Genomic DNA, 22,597 nt, shown 5'->3' on the forward strand with positions numbered 1-22,597 from the left:
TATCATCTCACAGTTTATGCTTTATATACACTTTATTAGGTGTTCGCCCAACCATTCATTTTCTTCCACTTATCCAATCCAGGAGTGACACTGAGCTAGGTATCATTTGTAGCTCTTAACTTTCAGAACAGGGACAATTTGGGTTGTTGCACCAATGTTTTTGACCTGTGTGCAGAAAATAAGCTCATGGGACTGCTTCCCACTTTAACCATTTTCTGTTCCGAGGTTTGCTCCTTGCCCAAATCATAATACATAGTGATTCCATTCCTAAAATAGCCATCTATATTTATTTAGACGCCCTCTGGTGAAGGCCACCAATGTCACCCTGACTCCCCTCTCCCTGCGATGGCTCATTGACCTCTGTTCTAAATTTTTTTCAGGATGTCTGTCCCCCCATTAATCTACTGTTCACTGGTAGTAGCAGGTGGGAACAGCTCTGATATCGCACACACAAATGCAGGGCTGACTTATATGGGCAGGTCTCTGGTGTGTCATCATTCAAACCCTTGGAGCACTGATTCTCTAAAGAAGTGTCTGAGTGCAGGAGGAAGCAGGGGTGTAAAAGGATTCCAGGGAACTGGGAGAGCCCTGTGTGAAATCATGTTTGCAGATCGATTTAAGTCAAGAGTGAAGTGCAAGGCTCATTTTTCACATTGAATTTAATCACCTTAAGCAATAGGATGTTTACTCGCTTAGAAAAAAGTATAGCATGAGGGCGCCAGTATAAATCACCGAGTTGAAGAGGCAACCCATATGCCAAAAGACTACTGTAGGGGCCCAGGCCCAGGCCTCCCTAGGGCCATATCCTGTATATTGATTTCATCTTCTTCTTTTCTTTCCCTCTTTTTCTGTTCACTCTTTTAAATTTCAACAGAACAGTAAAAACAAATCTTTTTTATTTGCTGCATTTTTTTTAGCACTTAATCTTAGTAACATATTTATATGAACTATAAAAAATATCCTTAATAAAAGTATTAAGCTTGCTCACTTAATTGCAAAAAGTCAAAAAGATTCTTACTCCAGCGGTTGCTGAGTATTTGCACGTTTATTGGCTCATAGTCAAATTCTCCATAAATGGAAATGACTAGAATTCATTTTACATTTTCAGGTTTGGCCCAGTGCTTAACACTATTGCCTCACAGCAAGGGGGTCCTGGGTTTGAACCCAGCTAGCAGTGTGAAGCCTGCACGGTTCCCTTCGTGTTCCACGGCTTCCTCCCACAGTCCTAAGATATGCTTGTCAGATTAATTGGCAATTCAACAATTGGTGTAGCCGTGACCGTCACAGGATAGCCCTGCAATGGGCTGGCGAACTGTCCAGGGTGTATCCTGGACATTTGCCTTGGGAAATGGGATAGACTCCAGTCCTACTGTGACCTTGATTGAATAAGCAGGAGAAAATAGATGAATGTGCAACCGACATGTGATACTTGTCAATCACAGGTGGTTTGTATACTCCAGATAATCCTCTCTTCTCAAACAGAGTACGTTTGAGATTTAAAAAAAAAAGAAAAAGAAAAAAAAAGTGATATAATCAAACATTGGATTTCTATAGGACTTCTCTTGAGGTCTCTGATTTGACGTCTTTCGTATTACTCAAGAATTGTCCACCATCTTGGAAGTGATGCAACCACTGGATGCTCGGGAAACGTGTATTCCCTGATTGGCTGGTAGTGGTTCCTGGAAGTTGGTGGCTCTTGCTGGATGAAATTGGTTGAAAAGAAGGTACTTCACCAAAAATCCTTCAGTTGCTAACAGATTGGCAACTGTGGCAAAGGTTTTAATGTTTACCTGCAAATACTTGCTAACTAGCCTAGGGGTCGTAACTGCAAATGGAACTTCGCCTTTTGAAACATGTTGGCTGAATCACGGAGGCACAGTGCAAACTTTTCAGGCAAACCGGCTCCATTTGTGGTTTGCTTTACAATTTTCAGTTTTCACAGAAAAACTGAAAATTGTAACGTAGTCCTTCAACTTCATTCAACCTACAACCATAACAATACTCAGTAATACACATCAGTAAGTTAACATTACATAGTGGTCACATGTCTGCAAACCCTCTTTTTGCTATTAGCCCCTAGTAGCCATTAAAAAGAACGCAAGTTTCAGACACTATGTTAGCTTCTAGATTGAGAAACTGCATCTTCTACATAAATTAAATACTAACATAAGTTTTCCATGTTCAACAACTGAACTCATGGTTAGCATTCCAATATTTGTAATTTAGCAGTAAGGGCAACATCAGGAGAGACTTTGATTTTCTCAGTCATTTTATTGTTGTCCCCACTGTGTCAAGGAATTAACCTGAATCATCTTGAAGTACAAGTGTTAACCAGGTCATGGTAACTCATTGCTTTAATGCAAACACACGGGGACAATCAAATTAACGACCACAAACCAGAAATCAGTCAACTGTAATCTCATAACTTTATTGTCATAAAAAGAAATACATTTCTTACTTAATAAATTAAACAAAAATAAAATATCCAATACATTTTTCAAGTTCTTGTGAAATGATACCTGACATATTTGGGGAGGATGTAGATGTTTTATAAAAAAAAAAAAAAAAAATTAAAAAAAAAAAATCACATTCAGCATCACAGCTTACATCAAGACACCATGCGATGTGCATGTCAATAAAAATAAAGCACTGCATACATGACATTTTACGCTATAATAAAAGGGGCAACGCATAAATTACTGTAAAACCTTAAAAACAGGCCACTGTAAAAATATGACATTTAATTTAAATTAAGAGGTTACAGCCTCACAGATGACTCTGATGCAATTTCCCGTTATGAGAAACCTACAGACCAACTCAAAACACGTTCACATGAGCCAAACACACCCAATGAAACAAATGCTTGTTTCCAGGCAGTCTGCTTAATCAGCAGGTCACATTTCCTTCAGAGGCTTTTATAAAAACAGTGTCATGTTGATAAGCGCTCATGATCCTGCTGAAGGAAACTGATAACACTCCAATACGTATTATGGAGTGACTTACTCACCGAACAAGTCATATGCATGCTTAACATGCTTACACATATTGGTAGGAACTTCAGAGAAAAATAACCTGATAGCCAGCTGTGTGAGATGAATGAAACACTTTTCATCCTCCTTTTTGGAAAAGGTGTAATTCACTTGAGGAAGCATCAGTGCCCAAGTCATTCTGGTGCAATGCCACATGCAAAGTCATACAGTAATGTGAAAAATGTGAACATAGGAACTCTTAAAAGTGGAATGGTGCAAATGTGGTGCCACAAATAAAAAAGAAAAATGCAAATGTTGTGAAACTGAAAATCTGTCAACAGGAAAAACAAAACAAAAATAAAGCATGATATCTAGGGTGATTCAGAAGCAATGAAATTACTAAAAACTAAGAATTAAGTGCCTTTCTATGAATTTGTGACATTAACATAAGGGAATTTAAAATGTGGCTAATGATACTCACAAGTATCAGACAGCATTTGTCTATTTGGAGGCACTGTCCCATCTCTAGGGCAGGCAGTGTGGAGTAGAGACTGGAAACGAGGGCAGTGAGCCAAGTCATGGGTGAAATAACTCAAATAGGTGCAACATTCCTTGAATCTCGAGCCTACTCGCACCTTTGTGTCTCTGTATGACTGTTTTACATGCACATGAAATACTGCATTTGGGGCTTCTATTTGCAAATGTGTAAATGAAATACAGAGCTAGGTTTTTGGTCCTTGAATGAGAAAACCTATTAAAGAAAACGGTAACTTGTGCAGTGAATGCAATGAGCATTCGAGCCTCTCTAGAACCGAGGCTTGTGTATTTGACATCCTGGCTCCGTCAGACACTATGACTCCCCTGTTATATAAGCCTGCATGTGGCTTTGCCTGTGGAGGTGGAATGGGTGGGGGAGTCTGCCCTTAAGCCAGAGCCTCCCCTGAACTGCATCATGTGAACACAGTGACTAAAACTGGCAATTGTGAACACATGCACTTGTGACTTTGTGAGACAGAGAGCGATGCTTTCAGGGGAAGAAAGTGGTCGAATCTGTGGATGCGCACTGAGTGCTGAAAATGAGTGTGAAGGTGTGTCTGAGAGGTACAATGTGACGGGTTTAACCACGTGATGTGTGTGTTTAAGAGAGGTCCCCTACACTGCAGAGTTAGAATCTCTCTTTGTGGTCAGAGGGCAACTATGTTGTTCCCGTGGTTGGGGAAGCAGAACAGTGAGTTTGAGGGGTCGTCACAGTCGTTTGGCAGCTCTGCGTCTGCTGCTGCCAGTGGATTCCTGCTAATGACCAATTCCAGGCTGTCTCCGGCCTCCATAATTAAGGGCACAGTTAGACAACAGTCCAAGTCCCTGGTCCTTACACGGTTCACCTGGGAAATGACAACCAGTTCTTTTACTATTCAGTACACACTTCTTTTCCCTGAAAGAGTCATTTGGTGGACGAGAGCTATTATTTCATAAAAACAACTAATGATGAAATGCAAAGTGGTGTATAAACAGTAGCAACAGAGTAAAGAGGAAACACTCAGTGGGATCCCTTAGGAGCCTAAGTCTTTTGCAGTGTAACTGAGGGAGGTTTCAGGGTGACCTCATCCACCCCTAATGCTTAAAGTAAAGTGGTTTCCCTGTCTCCCAAATTCCAAACTGGAAGCTGGTTCCACAGAAGAGAGGCCTGAAAGCTGAAGGCTCTGCCTCTCATTCTACTTTTAAATACCCCAGCAACTATAAGCACTCTTTTGCTGTGACATAACACTAGGAGATCTTTAGGATAAAATGGGAGTATTTGTGACCTTGCACGTGGAGAAAGATTATAAGTTTAATTCTGAATTTAATATGAAGACAAGCTTTTTTTTCCTGTTTTTTTTTTTCCTTTTTTAAAATATTAGCCTTGAACAGCAAATCCTCATCAAAAACAACTTCAGGATTCCTCACAGTGTTACTGGAGGTCAAGGTAATGCCACGTCATGTTTCTAATCCCAAGAGTGTTGCTTTCCGATGACTGTGTGTCTTTGGCTAGTCAATAAGCTGGAATGAAAAATTGCTGCCACTCCTCTCTGGCCTGTGCTTTGATTCGATAGTGATTCACTTAAGCATATTCACCTTGCTGTGAATTTGTCGTTTGTGAATTTTTATGCTTAAAACATTATTTGCAGATTTTTGGTTTATTTTTTGACGGTCTGGGAGCAGACATGGTCACTATGGAGGGTTTTGGGGGCATCACTGGAAGAGAGAAGTTGCAGAGTGGGGTGCAGGACTGAATAATCAAGGTGTATCTAACAACGCAGCTGGTGAGTGTAAATGAAACGTCTCAGTGTTCTCACCCAACTTGCTGCAAAAACCCAAAAAAAACAAATGCATTTTCCAGCATGTGAAACTTTTTTCCCCCCCCCTTTCCTTTTTGTAAAGGCAAACAGTACCTGAAGAATGCGGTCAAAAGGTTTCAACCCTGCTTGGTCAGCTGGGCCATCAGGCCGGATCATATTCACGTAGACACCCTTTTCCAGCAGCCCGTCTGACACACTGAAACCAAAGTCACAGCTTTCGCGATCCTTTCTTATAGTCACCTATAAACAGAGGGCAAATTGCAGTCATAGATAAAACATTCTTCAGCATTTGGAACCTTTTTCCTCATTGGCTTTGAAAGATGTACTCCAGCTATACATTTTTGTGAAGAAAAATAAAACACTACAGAAATATTTGTATGCCTTTAGGTGAAGCAGAGGTAACAACCCCCCCCACCCCCAACCAAACAACTCAGGTCTGACATTGACGGTTGAGTCATAAGGCGACTTTGACATTAAACATTTTCTTGAAAAGGGAAACATCAAAGTAGAGTGTCTGAACGAGACACGGAAAAGCTATTGTTTCTTGGTGATCACTTCTCTGGAAAACGTTTTGAAAGATATTTTGGTACTTGGCATTAAGCACTGCCTTTCAAAAAGTTAGATGAGATCATTTTCTGTTTGTACATAATGCTAAACTAAGCAACCGGACACCCGACAATAACTTAAGAATGGAAACTAGTTTAAACAGCTGACCTGGCTCTGGACTGTACATTGTGTCTTTTATTGTGTCCACTCCCTGTGTAAAGACTAAACAATTACAATGCCCACAGCCACATGGCTCTTTGTTTCTCAATTTCCATGTTCCCTAAAACAAGGTCGGCAGCTTTAACCATAACCAAATAAAGCAGGTTTAAGCTTGTACTTGGTGATTTTTCCATGATAGCATATAGGTTGTGTCAACTAAAAATATTGTTAATTTCCACACTGCAGGACTGATGCCCTCTATTACTCCCAGTCATGGTGCGATGCACATATGACGCCAAACAGACTTCTCAGTGGACGTGTAGTCACAAGTTTCACAGATGCTCAGGTAAAGCATCACATGAATTTGTCTCAACAGCCAGTCCCGACGAGGTAAGTCACGTAGAAGAGATAAACACCTTTTACACACCGATTTTTACAGAACATGCTGTTCCATGTTCGTCAAGTGTGCGTGCACTGGCAGGCCTATTACTACAGCTCAAGTTTAAAACCTGCAAATCGGATAACACACAAGATACCAATGTAGGTATTAATTTTGTAAATGCAAAGTCTTTGAGATACTGTATTTAAACTTTGATTTTCGTGAAAAATTGTCTCATGTACCAGAACGTGTGAGGAGATATCCAAAGTTAGAGTAGCTGATCTCTCACATACAACCCAAACTCCACAAATTTTGGGATGCTGTGTGAAATGCAAATAAAAGCAGAATGCAATGATTTGCAAATCTCACAAACCTGTATTTTATTCACAGTAGAGGATACAAAACATTTCTAATGTTTAAACATTTTACAATTTCACAAAAAATAGCAAATTTTTAATATGATGGCAACAACAAGTGTCAAAACTTTCTATGGGGCAAGAAAGGCTGGGACGAAAACAACGAAAACAACGACGACAACGACACGAGGCGCACACACACACACGCGCAACCTGTAATTACTGTACAGCTTTAAGAATAACTTTTTTTCTTCAAATTAAATAATTATTTCATGACCCTTTTTGTCACCTTGTGCAGTGCCAGAGCTGTAGGGAGCAAATTTTCAGAGTTGTCGCCTTTGACCCTGGATGAAACATCTCCGGCTCCAGTTGACATGTTCAGTTTGCTTTTGTTTATAGTTTCTCCATGGCTTCCTTCCCTCTTGATTGGACTTATTTCAGAGGGAAACACTGAGTCTTCATTTGTTTTGGTCTCATCTAGGTACAGACTAAGAGCGCTACCCGTCATGGATGCCTGAAAGACAAGAGAGGGATTATTAGAACATTTGTTTTAAAAAATAAATGATTTAAAAGGAACAAAGACTTATTTAGATTCACACACATAGATTAGAGGCCAAGGCATTGTGCAAAAGCCTTCTGCAGTCAGCATGGCAGCAGGTGCCCAGCTTGCCTTGTCAGATTTAATAACAGATTATAGCGATGATGGTTGTCGTAATGCTTCATCTGGCATGTTCATTTAGGCCAATGCAAGTCTGAGAGTACACAAGTAGGACAAAGCTAGAGAGGAAACTGAAACAGAAGGGGGATGGAGATAACAGGCGGGCCTACCTCCAGCTCCCTGAGAATCTCTGACTGGCCGCAGGTCTCGAGGTCCTGCAGAGCCTGGGACCAGAAGCTGTCTTCCTGGTTCAGGGTGCCATGGCAACGAGGGGGGCTGACAAATCTATGACAATGCAGGAACCAAAGCATGAGAGCAGTCCTGCAGTCTGGATGTTGGTGCTGCATACAAAGGCAGCATGGGAAATGCAGTTTTTTTTGGGGCTGCAAAGCTGAAGAGTCCTTCTGAGAATCTCTCAGGACCACAGTGAGGGTTTAATGTAAAATCTTTCTCTTGTAACAGCTCAAAAGCCGCAGGAGTCCATTAGAATAAGATAAAGACTTCAAATTCACAAAGTGACGTCACCCCCCAAAAAAGCAGGAAATCTAAAGCACATGACATAAAAGTTCAGGGGGAAAAAGAAAAAAAAAGAAGAAGAAGTGTGACGAGACAGATAAGGCTGATCCTTGGGCTCTTTGGATGTTTTTCTGAGGAAACTGTTTTTTTTTTTGGTATACGGACAGGGGTGACAGAAAAAGATGTACACATGTGAAACACCAAAGAGCTTGTGGGCAGTTAGTAAAGCAGATGAGAGAGAGAATACCTGAGAAAGAAGAGAAAAGGACAGTTTGGAAAAAGCACAAAAACATGAAGGCATACAACACAAAATGACAAAATAATCCAGAATGCACTTTTGTCAGTGACCTTAACGATCAGGGAAAGGAAACATCACAGGAGAGTTTGCTTATACAACATATTATTGAATTAAGAAAACCACTTAAAGCTAAACTGACAAAGATGTTGGAAACAAGAAGCCACCAAGGTGTGTGACCACGCAGCACAAGAGCAAAAACAACTGCACGTTTGACAGATGAGGTGGGTTTGAGTGTTGTCATGTTACTGAATAAGGATATTTGAGCTGCAACCTGACAAATTGCACACACACAAAGCCAGTCCTGACAGATTCATCCAGTTAAAAATACTGATTTTTAAATTTTATTTGCTAATACTGTGTTTAATGCTGTCCCTGTTCAACTGCACCAGCATCACCCACCCTCAGACATTCACCAAACTAAATGTCTGGGATGGACCTCAGGGCCTCTGTACTTACCCAGGTATCTTGTCCCACTCATCCTCTGTGAATCTCCCATCATACAATGAGGTGTGGTGGACTAGGCCTGCAGAACTGGAAGTGGTTTGGCTCCTGTGCTTTGTGCGCCTCCACTCATTTGGGTTGAGCAGTATATCGGATCCTTTGTGAAGATATGTCCCTAAATGAAGAGAAGGGGGAAAAAAAATCTCATTAGATGTGCAGGAGAATGTGGTTTATCTGAAGACTGCTCGTGAACATTAGATTTCACCTTGGCTACTGTAGCCTGCATCAAACCCCGAGCTATCCCAGGAGCTCATGGCAGAGTCTATACTGGGTATAGTGGCAGAGTAGAGCTCTGAGTGTTTACTGGTCTTCTGGGAGTCTGTCAGATCATCCTCTGTGTCGCTCAAAAACGCAGCTTCTCTTTCTAAAGGCCGCCGGCCGTCAGACTCTGGGAATGGACAGTGAGCTGGCATGAAATAAGATGTGCACTTTTTCACACCACCTGAGTAAAACACTGCAACACTTCCACAGCAGAAGCATTTATTTTCTGCTTTTTGTGTCCCTCATCTCTTAATTCCTTTGCCAACAAGGTGTTTTGTAAAGATTTGAAAAGAATTTGCTTCACGCAAAGAGGGACTTTAAAAGCCCCAGAATTTTTTTTTAAAAAAAAATAAAGGATCTACTTAGGAATAATGTCTCAGATCCATAAAACGATTAAAGTAAAATTTGGTTCATTCTCTTCCCCCAACAATGAAAAGCAAATGAAAAAATATATACGATCAGCTTGTTTCTTGATCTTGAGGGTGACTGACTCCCCGGCCATCTGCAGGAGATGAATGGCCTCACTCAGTGGCTTTCCTTTCAGGCTGACACCATTGATGGCTAGGACTCTGTCCCCTATATGGATGGCTCCAGTCCTGCAGATTTAGAAGAGCAGATGAAGCAGAGATCTACCAGACAGTACCAACAGAGATGGCCAGGAGAGCTGTCAGGCTGCCAGCATGCTGACCCAGACAGAAACAAAGAGGCGTCTTGTTACAGAAAAAACAAAACAAACAAAAAAACCAAACTAGCCAGCCATTGTTTACTGTCTCATTTATTAGGAAAAAAAAAAAAAAAAAAAAAAAAAGGAAGAAAGAAAGAGGCAACTCAAGAGATGACCTGGCTTAAGGTCAATGCAGCACCATTTTCTTGTACTACTACCTTGAACCCCCTCTGCAGCTCCACATGTCACGCCCTGCCCTTCACTCACCTCTCAGCCAGGCCTTTCTTGGTGAGGCCAGAAATGACGATGGGATCAAAGGGCTCCTCTGTGCCAGAAATAGTGATGCCCAGTGGTCCGTTATATCTCTTCAACTCCACTGTGTAGATTATGGAGCCTGACATTTCCAACTCATCTACAGCATGCAAGGACAGAGGATAATGTACACTCAAGATATGAAGACTTACAATAAATTGTTTAAAACAAATTATGAAAAGAACGACTGATAATAGGAAGTATTCACATTAAAAATTAAACCGTACAATATTAAAACTGGAACTTTTCCAGTGTAAGAACCAGTCAGCCAGCACGGGCTCTGGGTATGTGAGACACGAGCTTCTTTTTTCCAGAAATGCACCACAGAAGAGTTTGAGGTCACTCAACTGTTGTTTATGAAATGAAACCACATTTTTATGTTTGTTTGCTTTTGTAAATCTAGCATAAAACCGATCGAGTATTTCATGAGCAACAACTAATGATCCATGAAAATGTGGAACATGAGTTTGAGAGAAATGTTGACACTGGCCAATAAAGTAAAAAGATTAAGATAACTGGCGGAGAATGACAAATGGCCTTTTTATCCTTTTTGCTTGCCTTGAAGGCCATAATCGTCACCGAGTCACCTCTTCACTGCTGACAAGACTCATTGTCATTTCCTGTGTGGTCAATATTATTGTCACAGATAACAGAAACAAACTGCTTTTCATTTCAAAGCAATGACATTTCAAAGTGACCCCAAATCTTTGAGAGGTTGCCTGCATGCACCAAAGAGTTTCCTGATCTAGATAAGGGTAACAGTTAGCCTCTGTAGTCATGCGCTGGTTCACACAGTGGGTCGAGACCTTTATTCTTCAGGTTCACTTTCTTATAAACTGGAGCACTTGTAATTTTTTTTTTTTTTAATTATTAATAAATGAAACCACCCGAGAGGTTTAGAGGGCGACCAACTGACAAATATCTGACATCAAACCAGGACCCCTATTAAACCAAACAACTAATGGGATAATCTGGTTTAATCTCCGACAGTGCAATGTATTTTAAATGGTTCGTGTACCAATGTTGTCCTCATCTTTCTGGATTCGGAGTTTGACCATATCTTCTGCTTGTTCCAAGACATGCATCGCGTCTTCCATTGTGCAGTTCTCCAGACGCACCGAGTCGATGGCCAGCAGCCGGTCTCCGGGCTCCAGAGTGCCTGTTCTGCAGGACCCAAGAGCAAGAAGATCACAACTGTTAAACTGGGACCGGCCACTCCTCCCGACTCACTGTCAGAATCCTATTAGCTTCATGTCTCAGTGGGATCCTTGGGGGTGACCGTAACCTCACCCTCAGCCTACTCAACACTGAGCCCTTCTGAAATGAAGTTGCTGTGGCCTACTGATCCAGTTTTTATACCTCAATCCAATTAGGCTTTTGTTATATAGTGGATAGACAAAATGTAATTTTGTAATGAATAATCCCACCTAACCCCAGAAAACCTAGATCACCCTGAAGTATTGAGAAGTCTTAGAAGTTTGACTTCTATTTAAAAAAAAAAAAAAATCAGTATGACCCAGCCCTGAAAAAGCTGGACTAATAAATCATTCAACATTATGAGCTCAACATGATGACAGCACATACCTGTGCGCAATGCTTCCTTTTCTGATGTCAGAGATGATGAGGGGCTTGCCAGGTTTTTTACTCGCTGTTAAAAACAGAATACATTTTTTTGACATTTCAGGCAGCAAGATATGACGATTAAACCAGTTTAACTAACTAAGCACTTTAGTCTCTTAGTTTCCTTTTCGTTTGGTTGCCCTGTCAATGTCAGCTTCCTGCTTGTGTCTTTTTTTGTTTAAAGATGGTTAGAGTAGACAGGGTAATGATGACTGTTGGTACAGGCCAGTATTATTCAGAGGTAATGAGGTATGAGCTTCATGCCTTTTTTTCCCCCCTCTCTCCTTTTTATGGATCACAGAACATTGATTCACGGGAGAGTTTCAATATGCAAACATTTTGAGCAACACTGCCCCCTTCTGGGTGTCTCGCATTCAACAAACCCACCACTGATGGTGATGCCCAGCTCCATCCCTCGCCGTTTGGGGAGTTTAACATGGAAAGTGCCGCTGCTGGGAACCACCGACTCTGATTGAGATTTAGAACAACGTTAAAAGGGAAAATGGAAAAGCTTATACGATTTCACAATATGAAGTTACTGTTCCTGTGCAATACCTGCAACATCGAACTCGATCTCCAGTGTGACCTTGTTAGCCAGAGCAGAGTCTCTGAGCAGCTGATGAGCTTCCTCCAAAGTGCCATCTTCAGTTGGGATCCCATTAATGAACAACAATCTGTCGCCAACCTGCAGCAGCCCACACCTTCACGCAGCAAAACACACAAATATGAAAAGAACAGATTTTAATTGCACTTTCTGCCCATAACTGTTTGAAAATGTGTTTTTTTTTTAAATGAAGAAAAAGAAAAAGGTTGTCGTGTTCTCAAGAGTGTGATAGTTATGTTTTTAAAACCAGAGAAACCTGAGAACAAATGACAAAATATCAGCTTTTTAGTTCAAACTAATACAACCGTCCTGAAATAAATCCTCCCTTTATGACAATCTTAAATGTTCTTTTTTATTACCAGGGGGAAACAGGAGCTAACGTTATTTTAAACAGGACAAATCTACAGATGTTGCTTAGACATGGCTGACAATTTTCTTCACCTCAGTGAAGGGAAAAACAAGTCTGTTTCTGGCCCTGTCAGATTTGTCCCAAAGGTCACGGGCAATCTAGGTCCTGTTGCCATATCTGCCAAACCTATGTGAAACCTAACCTTTGGGTAACCTTTGACTTAGCCTTCACTCTGGATGCTCACATTCAGTTTCAGGTTTGCTCCTGCTTTTAAATAACTTCAAATCTGTTGCCATGTTGAGCTTCATCGTGTCACACTCATCAAATCATTGTTTGTCTTAAAATGTGTCATTTCAGCAGGTTTATAACCAAGTCTCCTAATTCAGGTCCAGCGGATCCCCCTTAACGTCAGTGTTCACTTTAATATTCTGGTTTTTACTTTTAGAGCTCTGCATGGAGAAGCACCAATCATACATCCCCAGGAGGTGCCTGAGGTCATGTAAACAAAACATTAATCAAAAAATTGTTGAAAAACAAATTACAACATTGTATAAAAATTACAATCATCAACTCAAATACTTGGTTCTAATTGAACAGAAATTTCTATGAACTTGTAAGAACTGTGTAGGACATGAATCAGTCTGTGTCAGATCCTGAATTTGAAATTTCCACTGAAGTCACGGGTAAGAGACAAGTGGAACCAAGATCTAGGCCATTTGCTTTTTGAAGTTTGCAAAGACTGCTAAATTTTGCCAGTGGTAGTTCACTCTTTGCAACATAGTACGCTGTTCTAAACAGATTTTTCAGGTTTATTTTTAGTATGTTATTTGCAATTGGTGTTTGTTCTGGGAAAGATATTGCAGACTGAGCAATAATGCATTTCTTGCATTTCTCATGGGTTCTAATGGGGGCCTTTCTTAAAATGACTGGTCCCAGTAACAAAGGCGCTTGTCGACTCAGAAATCGAGAGAAAACCAACAACACACCCGGCAGAACATTATGTTATTTACACGGGTGCACATAAGTGGTCCGCATGTGCGCATTCGCTGTCAAAATAAAAGACGCGCACCAGATAAGAAGTTGCAACGCGCGTTTGCGTCCATATAAAAAGCACTGTTTTTGTCCGCTAGAGTGGGATTTTCACGGCACATTCCGCACCACATCTCTGTGCGTTCATCATTTGTTTGAAGCCAGCTCACCTCCTGCAACCACTTTTCCGAGAATACGCGCTTCTTTTGTGGTTCGGACTCCTTCTGACATTTTTTGGAGGTGGAGGAACACCAAAGTAATTGCTTAAAGGAGCTTGCTTCTCGACATCTTTAAGAGTTCTAAACAAATGTCTGTCCTCCTCCAGAAAATCTTATGTAGCAAACACGCGTTGCAACTTCATATCTTGTGCGCGTTTTTTTTTTTTTATTTTGACAGCGAATGCGCACCTGCGGACCACTTATGTGCAGCCCTGGTTATATAGCTCGTCATATTGCAGCCACAGAAATTCTTTTGTCCATGAAACCATAAAGCTGCACTTTCTTTTTGCCTTATAGTCTGATTTGTCATAACTTTTCCTTTTGTGGTAAGCTTTTCTTTGGCTGTCACTTCTTCACCCTGACCTGTCTTATTTGGCTCAGCAGAACTAAAATATATATCCTGCTGCTTTTACACACGCACTCACATAAGCTCAGCGATTCTCTGCGCGATCAACCTCTCACATGTTTAAGCTTGCTGCGGGAGATTTCACTTGTCATGTTTGCATAGTAAGCTAACGATTGATAAGACGATGTCAGAGGAATTGGTGCGCAAATTATCATCACTCACCAATCAGTGCTGTCGCTCTCTATACACAGTTCGCGCGATTGCAAAGTGAAAGCAAAAAAACAAGCGCAAATTCAAACGCGATTTCAATATGTCACATATTGACAGTGGCTCACGATGCCAATGACATAATTACCCAGCTACATTTCCGAAAGAATGCAAAAGCATTGACATATATTTTTCCTTCCTACAATAGCCCGACGGGCAGGGCAGAGATAGATTTTGGTAGCCCGACTGGAAAAATCGCTAGCCCCGGGACGTCGGGCTAGCGATTTTGCGAGCCCTGTATCTGATTGAGGAATCACTCATCTTTGGAAAAGAGAGTTTATTACAGAGAAATGGCTCTTTCCAAAATAAAAGCTATACTATACGCTTCTTCTGGGCTATATTCTCAGCAGCATATTGTAGCGGGTCAGGGCTGTTCGGGGTTCTGTTTGTACAGTTATGTTTTGTTTATGTTGCCATAGTGACGGGTGACGCCCTCTCGCTGCGACGGTGTGTCCTTCCGGGGTCAGAGGGCGCCCTGTGTGTTGTTGTTGTTGCTGTGCGGTTGCCGCGCTGAGCAGTTAGCTAGCGGCAGTGTTCTTCTGCAGATGTCAATAAACGGCTGTGCTCCCTGGCTAGCTCACGGGAAGCAAGACCAAACGACACCTCCGTCTCCTCCTTGTCTGAGCTCGCCACATTGGTGTCAGAAGTGGGATGATGGTGGCACCCCATGTTCTGACCCGAGTGACTTTTCCCCCGCCGGTCGTGACCGGCCGGTGCGCCAAAAGAAGGCACCTGGACATTTGCAGGACTTTGTGTGGGGTAATGGGGTCGTCGGGGACGACTGACCCCTTAGGTGGGGGCTATGTAGCGGGTCAGGGCTGTTCGGGGTTCTGTTTGTACAGTTATGTTTTGTTTATGTTGCCATAGTGACGGGTGACGCCCTCTCGCTGCGACGGTGTGTCCTTCCGGGGTCAGAGGGCGCCCTGTGTGTTGTTGTTGTTGCTGTGCGGTTGCCGCGCTGAGCAGTTAGCTAGCGGCAGTGTTCTTCTGCAGATGTCAATAAACGGCTGTGCTCCCTGGCTAGCTCACGGGAAGCAAGACCAAACGACACCTCCGTCTCCACCTTGTCTGAGCTCGCCACAATATTAAACATATCAGGTCCCCATAAGGAGAATCATGTGCTAACGGCTGTCTAAATGACTCGGGTAAAGTTTGTAGCATAGCATGCTTGTTGTTTTTGTCTGCTTCCACTTGTCTTTGCACTAGGATGATGTCGGCGTAAATGTGCAGTCATATTCGTTGTGTTCCCACTAGTGCTGTCAGCGTTAATCTCGTTGAAATGACGTTAACGCCACAACACGGCAAATCTCCGTTAACGAGCTACCCCGATCGCCCCGTGCTGGGGCTAGACGGCCAACACGTTAACGAGCTAACTGCGCTAACACACTAGTTCCCACCCATGTAATTGAGCATTGCGTGGCACATCCAACATACTGTTTTACTTTAGTCCATGACCGCTTACCTTCAGGGTCATACGTCACATGAAAACCAAAATAATTCCAAACGCCAGATCTGAATGAGGTTCAATTTGCCATGTTGCAAGGAGAGCTTAACTTCTGTCTCGCTAGCTTGCCCTGCGCTCTTCCTTCTGACGATGCTGTCTGTGTTGAGCGCTCAGTGGATCTGCGCTCGACAGTGCAGCCTAGGCGGAGTAGTCGAACGCAGATTCACTGAGCGCTCAACACAGACAGCATCGTCAGAAGGAAAGTTGATAAAATAAATTACAAATTTTGTATTGTTCGATACATATGCGTACCGAACCGAAAGCACTGTATCGAACGGTTCAATATTGATACGAGTATTGTTGCACCCCTAATTTTTACCATGTTGTCTCCACTGAGTGGAGGTAACAATGAATCCCAAACACATCACCACACACACCAAAATCTAAAGCAATCGGAAGCATCCATTTAACATAAGCAAGGCACGTTTGAAACTCTGATGAGCCACACTGTGTCATGTACTTTAACACCACATGTCAAATAGTGTGAATGTTTAAAATGCCATCCATAACATGAAATGCAGGCCCGAGGCTCGACATGAACACATTCACAAAACTGCCCTTTTGTGAACTTTAAAACTACCTCCGCACGCAAAAATGTATGAAGGAGAAAAAAAAAATTAAAAAAAATATAACACATTTAAATTGTGAGTTCAAACGCAGAGGCCCTGTCAGCTAATATTAATTCACTAACCACCGCTGCTCATTAACCTTGTGGGGAGGTTGAGACAACAGCATCACAGTCAGATGCTGTACTTGAGTCACTCCTGTCCAACTGCTGCTGGACTAATCATGTTACAACACCCAGGGGAGGCAGCCCTGCACCGCCAGCAGACACCATCATTAATCTTGCACCACAACAACAATAGATAGCCCTACTACAAGTTGGCCACATCTGAGCTGCGTGTTAATTAGACTGCAACACAGAGTCTTGGTCAATACAGAACACAGCTGTAATGTAATGTAAATATTAATGGTTGAACCCTCAGCAGCGCTGTAATCTTGGCCAGCCACACGCCTCTTTTTTTAAGTGGAGATTTATGGGATTTTTCACTGAGTGGGTTTGACTTCTGGAAATAGACATTGCTGCTGATAGAGTACCACAGGAATGATCAGTTACTACCTTTATATTCAAGGGAAGGGCGAAATGCATGCAGCAATATCTCCAAAACATCTCACACAAAAACCAACAAACCAATCAAAAATGTGCAAACTTAATCTGACATGTAATACTTCCAACATGAACTTGTTGGTAACTTCAAACCTTGCCAAGAAGATGCTCAAAACTCAAATATCTGTCTTGTAAATTACACTATATGGGCAAAAGTACAGGAGCCGATTGACCATGGAAACCTGTGCCTCAGCTTTTGGTGTTTGCCAACTATTCACATAGTTGTTGTTGATCCTGTCAGTGATGGCAAGTATATAAAATCTCAATGCATCCTGTATAGAAATTGAATAGGAGAATTTAGGGGTGATTTCTTTGTCATTTAGATATCAGGCTTTCTTCCCCCCACAAATGGCAGGTCATTGTGAATAATTAACAATAAGGCACTCTAGTTCAAGGTGACTGCCTACATGATGTGTGTTTACTTGTTAGGCGTCTCATTGCGTTACCTCTCAGCTGGGCTGTCGGGCTCAATAAAGCGGATGACCGGGGGAGCGGATAGGGTTTCTGTGGCAAAGACACCTCCCTGCAGCTGGATCCCAAAACCTGTGAGTGGATCCCCCCTCAGGATGACCTCGCTCGTTTCCACATGAAAAACCTGTCCCCCCGGGCCGACAGAGCTCGATGCCAAAGATACTGTGGGAGGAGGAGGGAGGGAAGGAGGGGACACATCAGAGACAGACAAATAGTGCAAGAAAGGGATTGTGGGAGACAGGGAGGAGGTTAAGGGGAAAAGACGTGCGCCCACAGAGATGACATGGGAAGGGAATGAGTCACTTAATCAGAGTTTATGTCAGTCATGCTTACGTCAGCAATCAGTCAAATCTGTTCACACACACACAAACAGGGTGAAACACTAAAAAGGTGGCTTGCATATTAAAAGCTCAGTTCACTCAAATAACAAAACACTAATTTTGACACTTTACAGCAAACAGCTGCCCCCAAATGACCATAGAGCTGAATCAATAACCCCCTCCCTGTAATCTAAGAGTCCTGCAACAAATTACTAGCTTAGTTGTACCCAATTCATTGGTAAGGTGTATATCTTGCGCTTCTGGAACCAAAAAAAGTTGCACAACCTGATTAAAACAGTTTTAAATAAGAAAATACTTGAACTGAACCAAGCCTTTAATTTGGAGGGGAAAGAGGAAAAAGAAGGTGGTTTGCTATACATGAGCTCTTGTGGTCCTTCTTTCTGTTCCTCCTCTTGCCGGTGGAGCTCCGAGGGCTGGTGGGAGTGATGGGAAGGATGGGGCAGGGTAGCGTGTTGCTACCCTGGCTGCTGAAGCCTGAGGTGGCTGTGGAGGAAGGGGAGAAGCCACCACTCACCAGAGCTGAAAGGAAACACGTATCAAAAGGCTGGTACAGTAAGCTCTAAATTCATCATCCACAGCAGCACCATTGGAACATGCAACAAAAGAAAGAAACCAGTGTTGGGGTAAACCTCTTGGAAAAAAGATTTAACAATCATGCTGAAGAAAGGGCTCCTGCTGTGGTGTCTTGCCAGCAGCAGTGCTGTCACAAGTGATAACTTACATTTGCAGTGGTCCTGCTGGTTGTGTGGGTGGCTTGGGCTGCTCCATGTCTTGCTGTGGCTGGCATGTGGGGGATGGCAGTAGTTGCCGCTTTGGTCCCAGTGATGATGGTTGCTTTTCTGCACTTTTACTGCAAGCAGCAAGGAGGAAAACACACCGACAGAATGAATGAAGCAGCGGCGCGTCTCCGTTTTCCACATTTTTAAAAATTCTGCCCATGAAATCACACTTTCATTCCCATGTCTAAATTTATACCATACCACACAGAGCCTGGAAGGATCATTCAGAGCAGAGTAATTGATATTTAATGTGTTCGTCATGGCACGCTAGATTAAATCCTGTGGTTTAATGTATTTTGTTGAGCGTCTGAAAATCAGTTCGAAACACACCGCTCTATGAGAAGCGATCTACAATCTAAAATGAAATCCTTACTCTTAGTAGCAAGCTTCCAAAGGGATGATTTCAAGTTGAAGATCATTCTTCTACATTCATTTTCAAAAAAGTCTAAAGGTGCAAAAAGAGAAATCGGACTACTGCTGGACATGGCAAGGAAGTGACGCTAGCTGTGGAAGCATGTGGCTTGACCTTGATTGAGTGCAGCTGAAAGCTTGATTGGTGTAAATGTAGAGTGCCTGTCTCTGCATCTGATTGTCAGTCTATATGGTCTGCTGTAATTCTTTTCTCTTTTTTTGGGTGTTTCTGTTAAGAAATTAAGCTTGTTGTTTACGCTGAAAGTCATCTTATCCCTGATGCCAGAGCCTATGTAACACCGAGTAGTCAATCAAGCTGTGTTCATGAGGCATTCAAAGGGAAGCAGATGACCTGCTGTGTGACACACACCTCAATAATTAACTTTATTTAAACAGATTAACTCAGCTAAATGTGTCAAAAAAATGCTACACGTGACAGTAATCTTTGCTGCTTCGTCTGGAGGCGTCTAATCTCTGACGACTTGCTCTCATAGATGAGGATTTGCTGGAAACATGGATGAGTACAGTTGCGCTTCAGATGTTGCCATACTCTGAGAATTTGGTTGAACAATACATGAAGGAAAACCTCTGGCCCTTTTCAGGAAACTACTTTCTATCTGACTCAATCAAAAGAGCTGAAAAGCTCTGGCTCGGCTGGCTTATATTAAGCTCACCTAGGGGAATCTCTCCAAGAGATGGTGCTTTCATTCCACACTGGTGGAAAGAAACATTAACGCCTAATTTCTTAGTGGCCGTATCAGTCTTCTTAAATCCCCAGAGCAGATTAGACAAATTGCATCTTATAATCACGTCTTATCCTGGAGGGGGAAGAAGCTGTGAAAAAGCTGCGTGCTATCGTAACACCACAACGCCTCCTTCAAAACCAGATAAATGAGTGAACTGAAATTTAATAAGATGTGCCCGTAAATTTATAGGGAAGCGATACCCTGCTGTGATTTGAGTTGAGATGCTGTATTGATTACAGTTCAGGGATTTCAGCCTTGACAGTATTCATCCATGTCACATGTATTTGCGCCGTAGTGATAAACATTAGTAGTGGCAAGATAAGCTACATTTACTCTGCACTTTATTACGATATGGAATACATACATAATCTCATATGTAGAATAAAGCAGAATATATAATCATTTTCATCAATTCAATCATTTCAGTGTGACATAGGTATCTTTAAAGTAAAATATCCAAATTCTTTCCTCTGTTTAGACGATTAAATATTTTTAAAACATATTAGAAGAAACCAAAATATATATATATAAGAAAAGCACTGCAGACCAGACCAAGCAAAAGAAGAGAAAGAAGTGAAATAACTGTGGCTCATTTCCCTTTTGTTGCTTTGTGATTCTTCCAATGGCTACATGTTAAGGAGTCCCTGCAGCTGCTGACCCAGAAATAAGCCTGCAGAACGTGGCAACAACATGATCTCTGACAGAGAAAGGGTGTGTGTGTGTGTATATTTGTGTGAGGCTTGTTGGTATGCAAAGAGGCAGAGTGTGTACCCAAAGCCAGAGGGATTGTGGCCGTATGCACACACAAATACACGGACTAATTCAGAGTGGATGGAGGAAGTAAGCAGGGAAGCAGTGAGGCTCTTTAGAGCTGTCGGGAATACGCAGAATACAAGTGGTGAGGACTGCATCCTGGATCCACTGGATTTCCACACAGTGCTGTGGTGATTAAGGGACAGGTCGCTTATTTGAGATTTCTCTGTGTGAATCATTTGCACTGAACATTTTTATTGCATTGCACTGATGCACTACTCATCCACATCCACTAAGTCTTACGGAGAATGGCCTGCTTTTTAAGCCAGGCCTCGGTGGCTGTTTGAGTAGTTTTGGCATTGGTCTGGCTCCTTTTTTGTTGTTGCTTACCTTAGACTCTTATGTTTAAAAAGCCCAGCTTTACAGCAGAAATACAGCAAAAATTTACAACCTGGTATATAACACATTAATCTAGTTTTATCTTTAGCTCACTTCCAAAGAGTCAAGGTAAAAACAAAAAATTAAAAAACAACTTTATCAGTGGCCAAAATGCCAAACTCAAGGCTTCAAACTGTATTTAGAAACATCACAGTTGCTACATGTCCACTTTTTACCACAGATTTTTTTACCAGCCGCTAATATTATTTTCGATCTTTTGCCAAACAAGTTCTTGCCTCTTCTTTATCAGTTGCCTGTCTTCCTGGTACTTAATAGTTGTGTCTGCCGGCCTAGAAAGTTTCATTTTCATACATTACCTTAAAGCTGACCTTTATCTCCCTGTCTGGGTTTCATTGACTGGGCTCTAATCAAAGTCATTAGAAGTCTAAGAGCAAACCATGCCTGACTTTAGCCACAGTAATCATGTGATAAATTCTTTTGATCACAGAAACTTAAAGTGTGCCAGCTGGAAATTTCTTTAAAAGCTTATTCTGATTTTATCGTTTTAGATGTCGAGATTCAATATTTTCCTCTTTGTAAAATTCAATATCTTTTAAGTTTTTGGCCTTGTTTGATATAGATCTAAGCAACTAATGCACTTATACGTTAAAAAGAAACACTGTCCATCACCTGTTGCAGTCCTGACATAGAAAACCTGTCTCCTGTTTTAATCTGAGACAGCTTCCTCTGTCACTACTGTCCTCTTTTCCTCCATAACCTTTAAGAGCCTTCCTCTGCTTTTTTTGCGCCACCTGCAGGATGTACCTGTGTCATACGGCCTGATGGGAAGTCTGCTCTGGCTTGCTGGAAGAATCTCCAGTTTGACAATGTCAGAAGTGCTGGCGAGGAGCTGTGCTGCTTCCATCAGAGAGCAGTGCTCTGTGCTGGTCCCGTCTATGGACAGGAGGATGTCACTTACATGCAGCGCTCCACACCTGAAAGAAGTGAGACAGAGGTGGATGGTGTGAGGAAGTTTTCTATCAGGAAGCTGTCTGTTCAGTACTATTATTTGTTTAAAAAGTGAGTTTCACCTTTCCACCACACTGGCTGCTTTTATCTTGTCGATAATAATAACTTGTTTGTTCCTGTAGACTGCCGTGGCGAGGCTGATCCCCAGGCTGGCAGAGGGGCCTTTCACTATCTCCACCAGCAGAGGGCCTGAGGCTTGCTGCACTGCCTCTGAAACCATTCATATAGACAGATATGAGAAATATCAACCAAGTTAATGAATGCATCTAAAGAACCTGACTCAGTAATGGATGAACTCACTGTGCTTAGTTTTTTAGTCTTACAGATGTTAGTCGCTGTGGCACACTTGTTCATTTTATAAATACACACATTATTTTCTTTGTTGTTGTCATTCAGTCACTAGGATTTTGGCTGTCCTCTAAAAAGCGGAGGTTTATAAACGGGATAAAAGCTGGGAATAATATATTTTTTCCCTCAGTTTTTATAATCATATTAATAAGGTCACCAGGACTCTGAGAAATTGGTGGATGCATCCATATCAAGCAGGTCAGACTACCGCAGTGCTGTATTTGCCGGATTATCCAAATCATCAGTGTGGCAACTTCTGCTTGTCCAAAATGCAGCATTTG

The 22,597-nt window shown here is 42.0% G+C and overlaps 1 protein-coding gene across 7 annotated transcripts in view; it reads right to left on the reverse strand.

The window, feature by feature from the left end:
* Window positions 1-2,407: 2,407 nt before the first annotated feature.
* The window catches only part of LOC102303775 (glutamate receptor-interacting protein 2), a 34,172-nt gene continuing 13,982 nt past the window's right edge, over window positions 2,408-22,597 (reverse strand). For 4 of the 7 annotated variants that reach the window (XM_014336626.2, XM_014336625.2, XM_014336628.2 and 1 more), the window contains exons 8-24: window positions 22,031-22,178; window positions 21,765-21,934; window positions 18,594-18,722; window positions 18,230-18,391; window positions 17,507-17,693; window positions 12,131-12,276; window positions 11,963-12,043; window positions 11,540-11,603; window positions 10,974-11,119; window positions 9,911-10,055; window positions 9,436-9,575; window positions 8,924-9,106; window positions 8,674-8,833; window positions 7,574-7,688; window positions 7,035-7,259; window positions 5,399-5,545; window positions 2,408-4,351 (exon numbers count right to left, since the gene is read on the reverse strand). In XM_014336626.2, the coding sequence (XP_014192112.1) occupies window positions 4,154-4,351; window positions 5,399-5,545; window positions 7,035-7,259; window positions 7,574-7,688; window positions 8,674-8,833; window positions 8,924-9,106; window positions 9,436-9,575; window positions 9,911-10,055; window positions 10,974-11,119; window positions 11,540-11,603; window positions 11,963-12,043; window positions 12,131-12,276; window positions 17,507-17,693; window positions 18,230-18,391; window positions 18,594-18,722; window positions 21,765-21,934; window positions 22,031-22,178 (2,546 nt within the window). In that variant the 3' untranslated portion in view covers window positions 2,408-4,153. Of the gene's footprint in view, window positions 4,352-5,398; window positions 5,546-7,034; window positions 7,260-7,573; window positions 8,167-8,673; window positions 8,834-8,923; window positions 9,107-9,435; window positions 9,576-9,910; window positions 10,056-10,973; window positions 11,120-11,539; window positions 11,604-11,962; window positions 12,044-12,130; window positions 12,277-17,506; window positions 17,694-18,229; window positions 18,392-18,593; window positions 18,723-21,764; window positions 21,935-22,030; window positions 22,179-22,597 lie in introns of those variants that run through there. The other 3 variants (XM_005931783.3, XM_042224666.1, XM_014336629.2) reach the window with 3 other exon arrangements.

The sequence above is a fragment of the Haplochromis burtoni genome, unplaced genomic scaffold (assembly GCF_018398535.1).
Source record: "Haplochromis burtoni strain Fernald_Lab_line unplaced genomic scaffold, NCSU_Asbu1 Contig_146, whole genome shotgun sequence".
Taxonomy (NCBI): Eukaryota; Metazoa; Chordata; class Actinopteri; order Cichliformes; family Cichlidae; genus Haplochromis; species Haplochromis burtoni.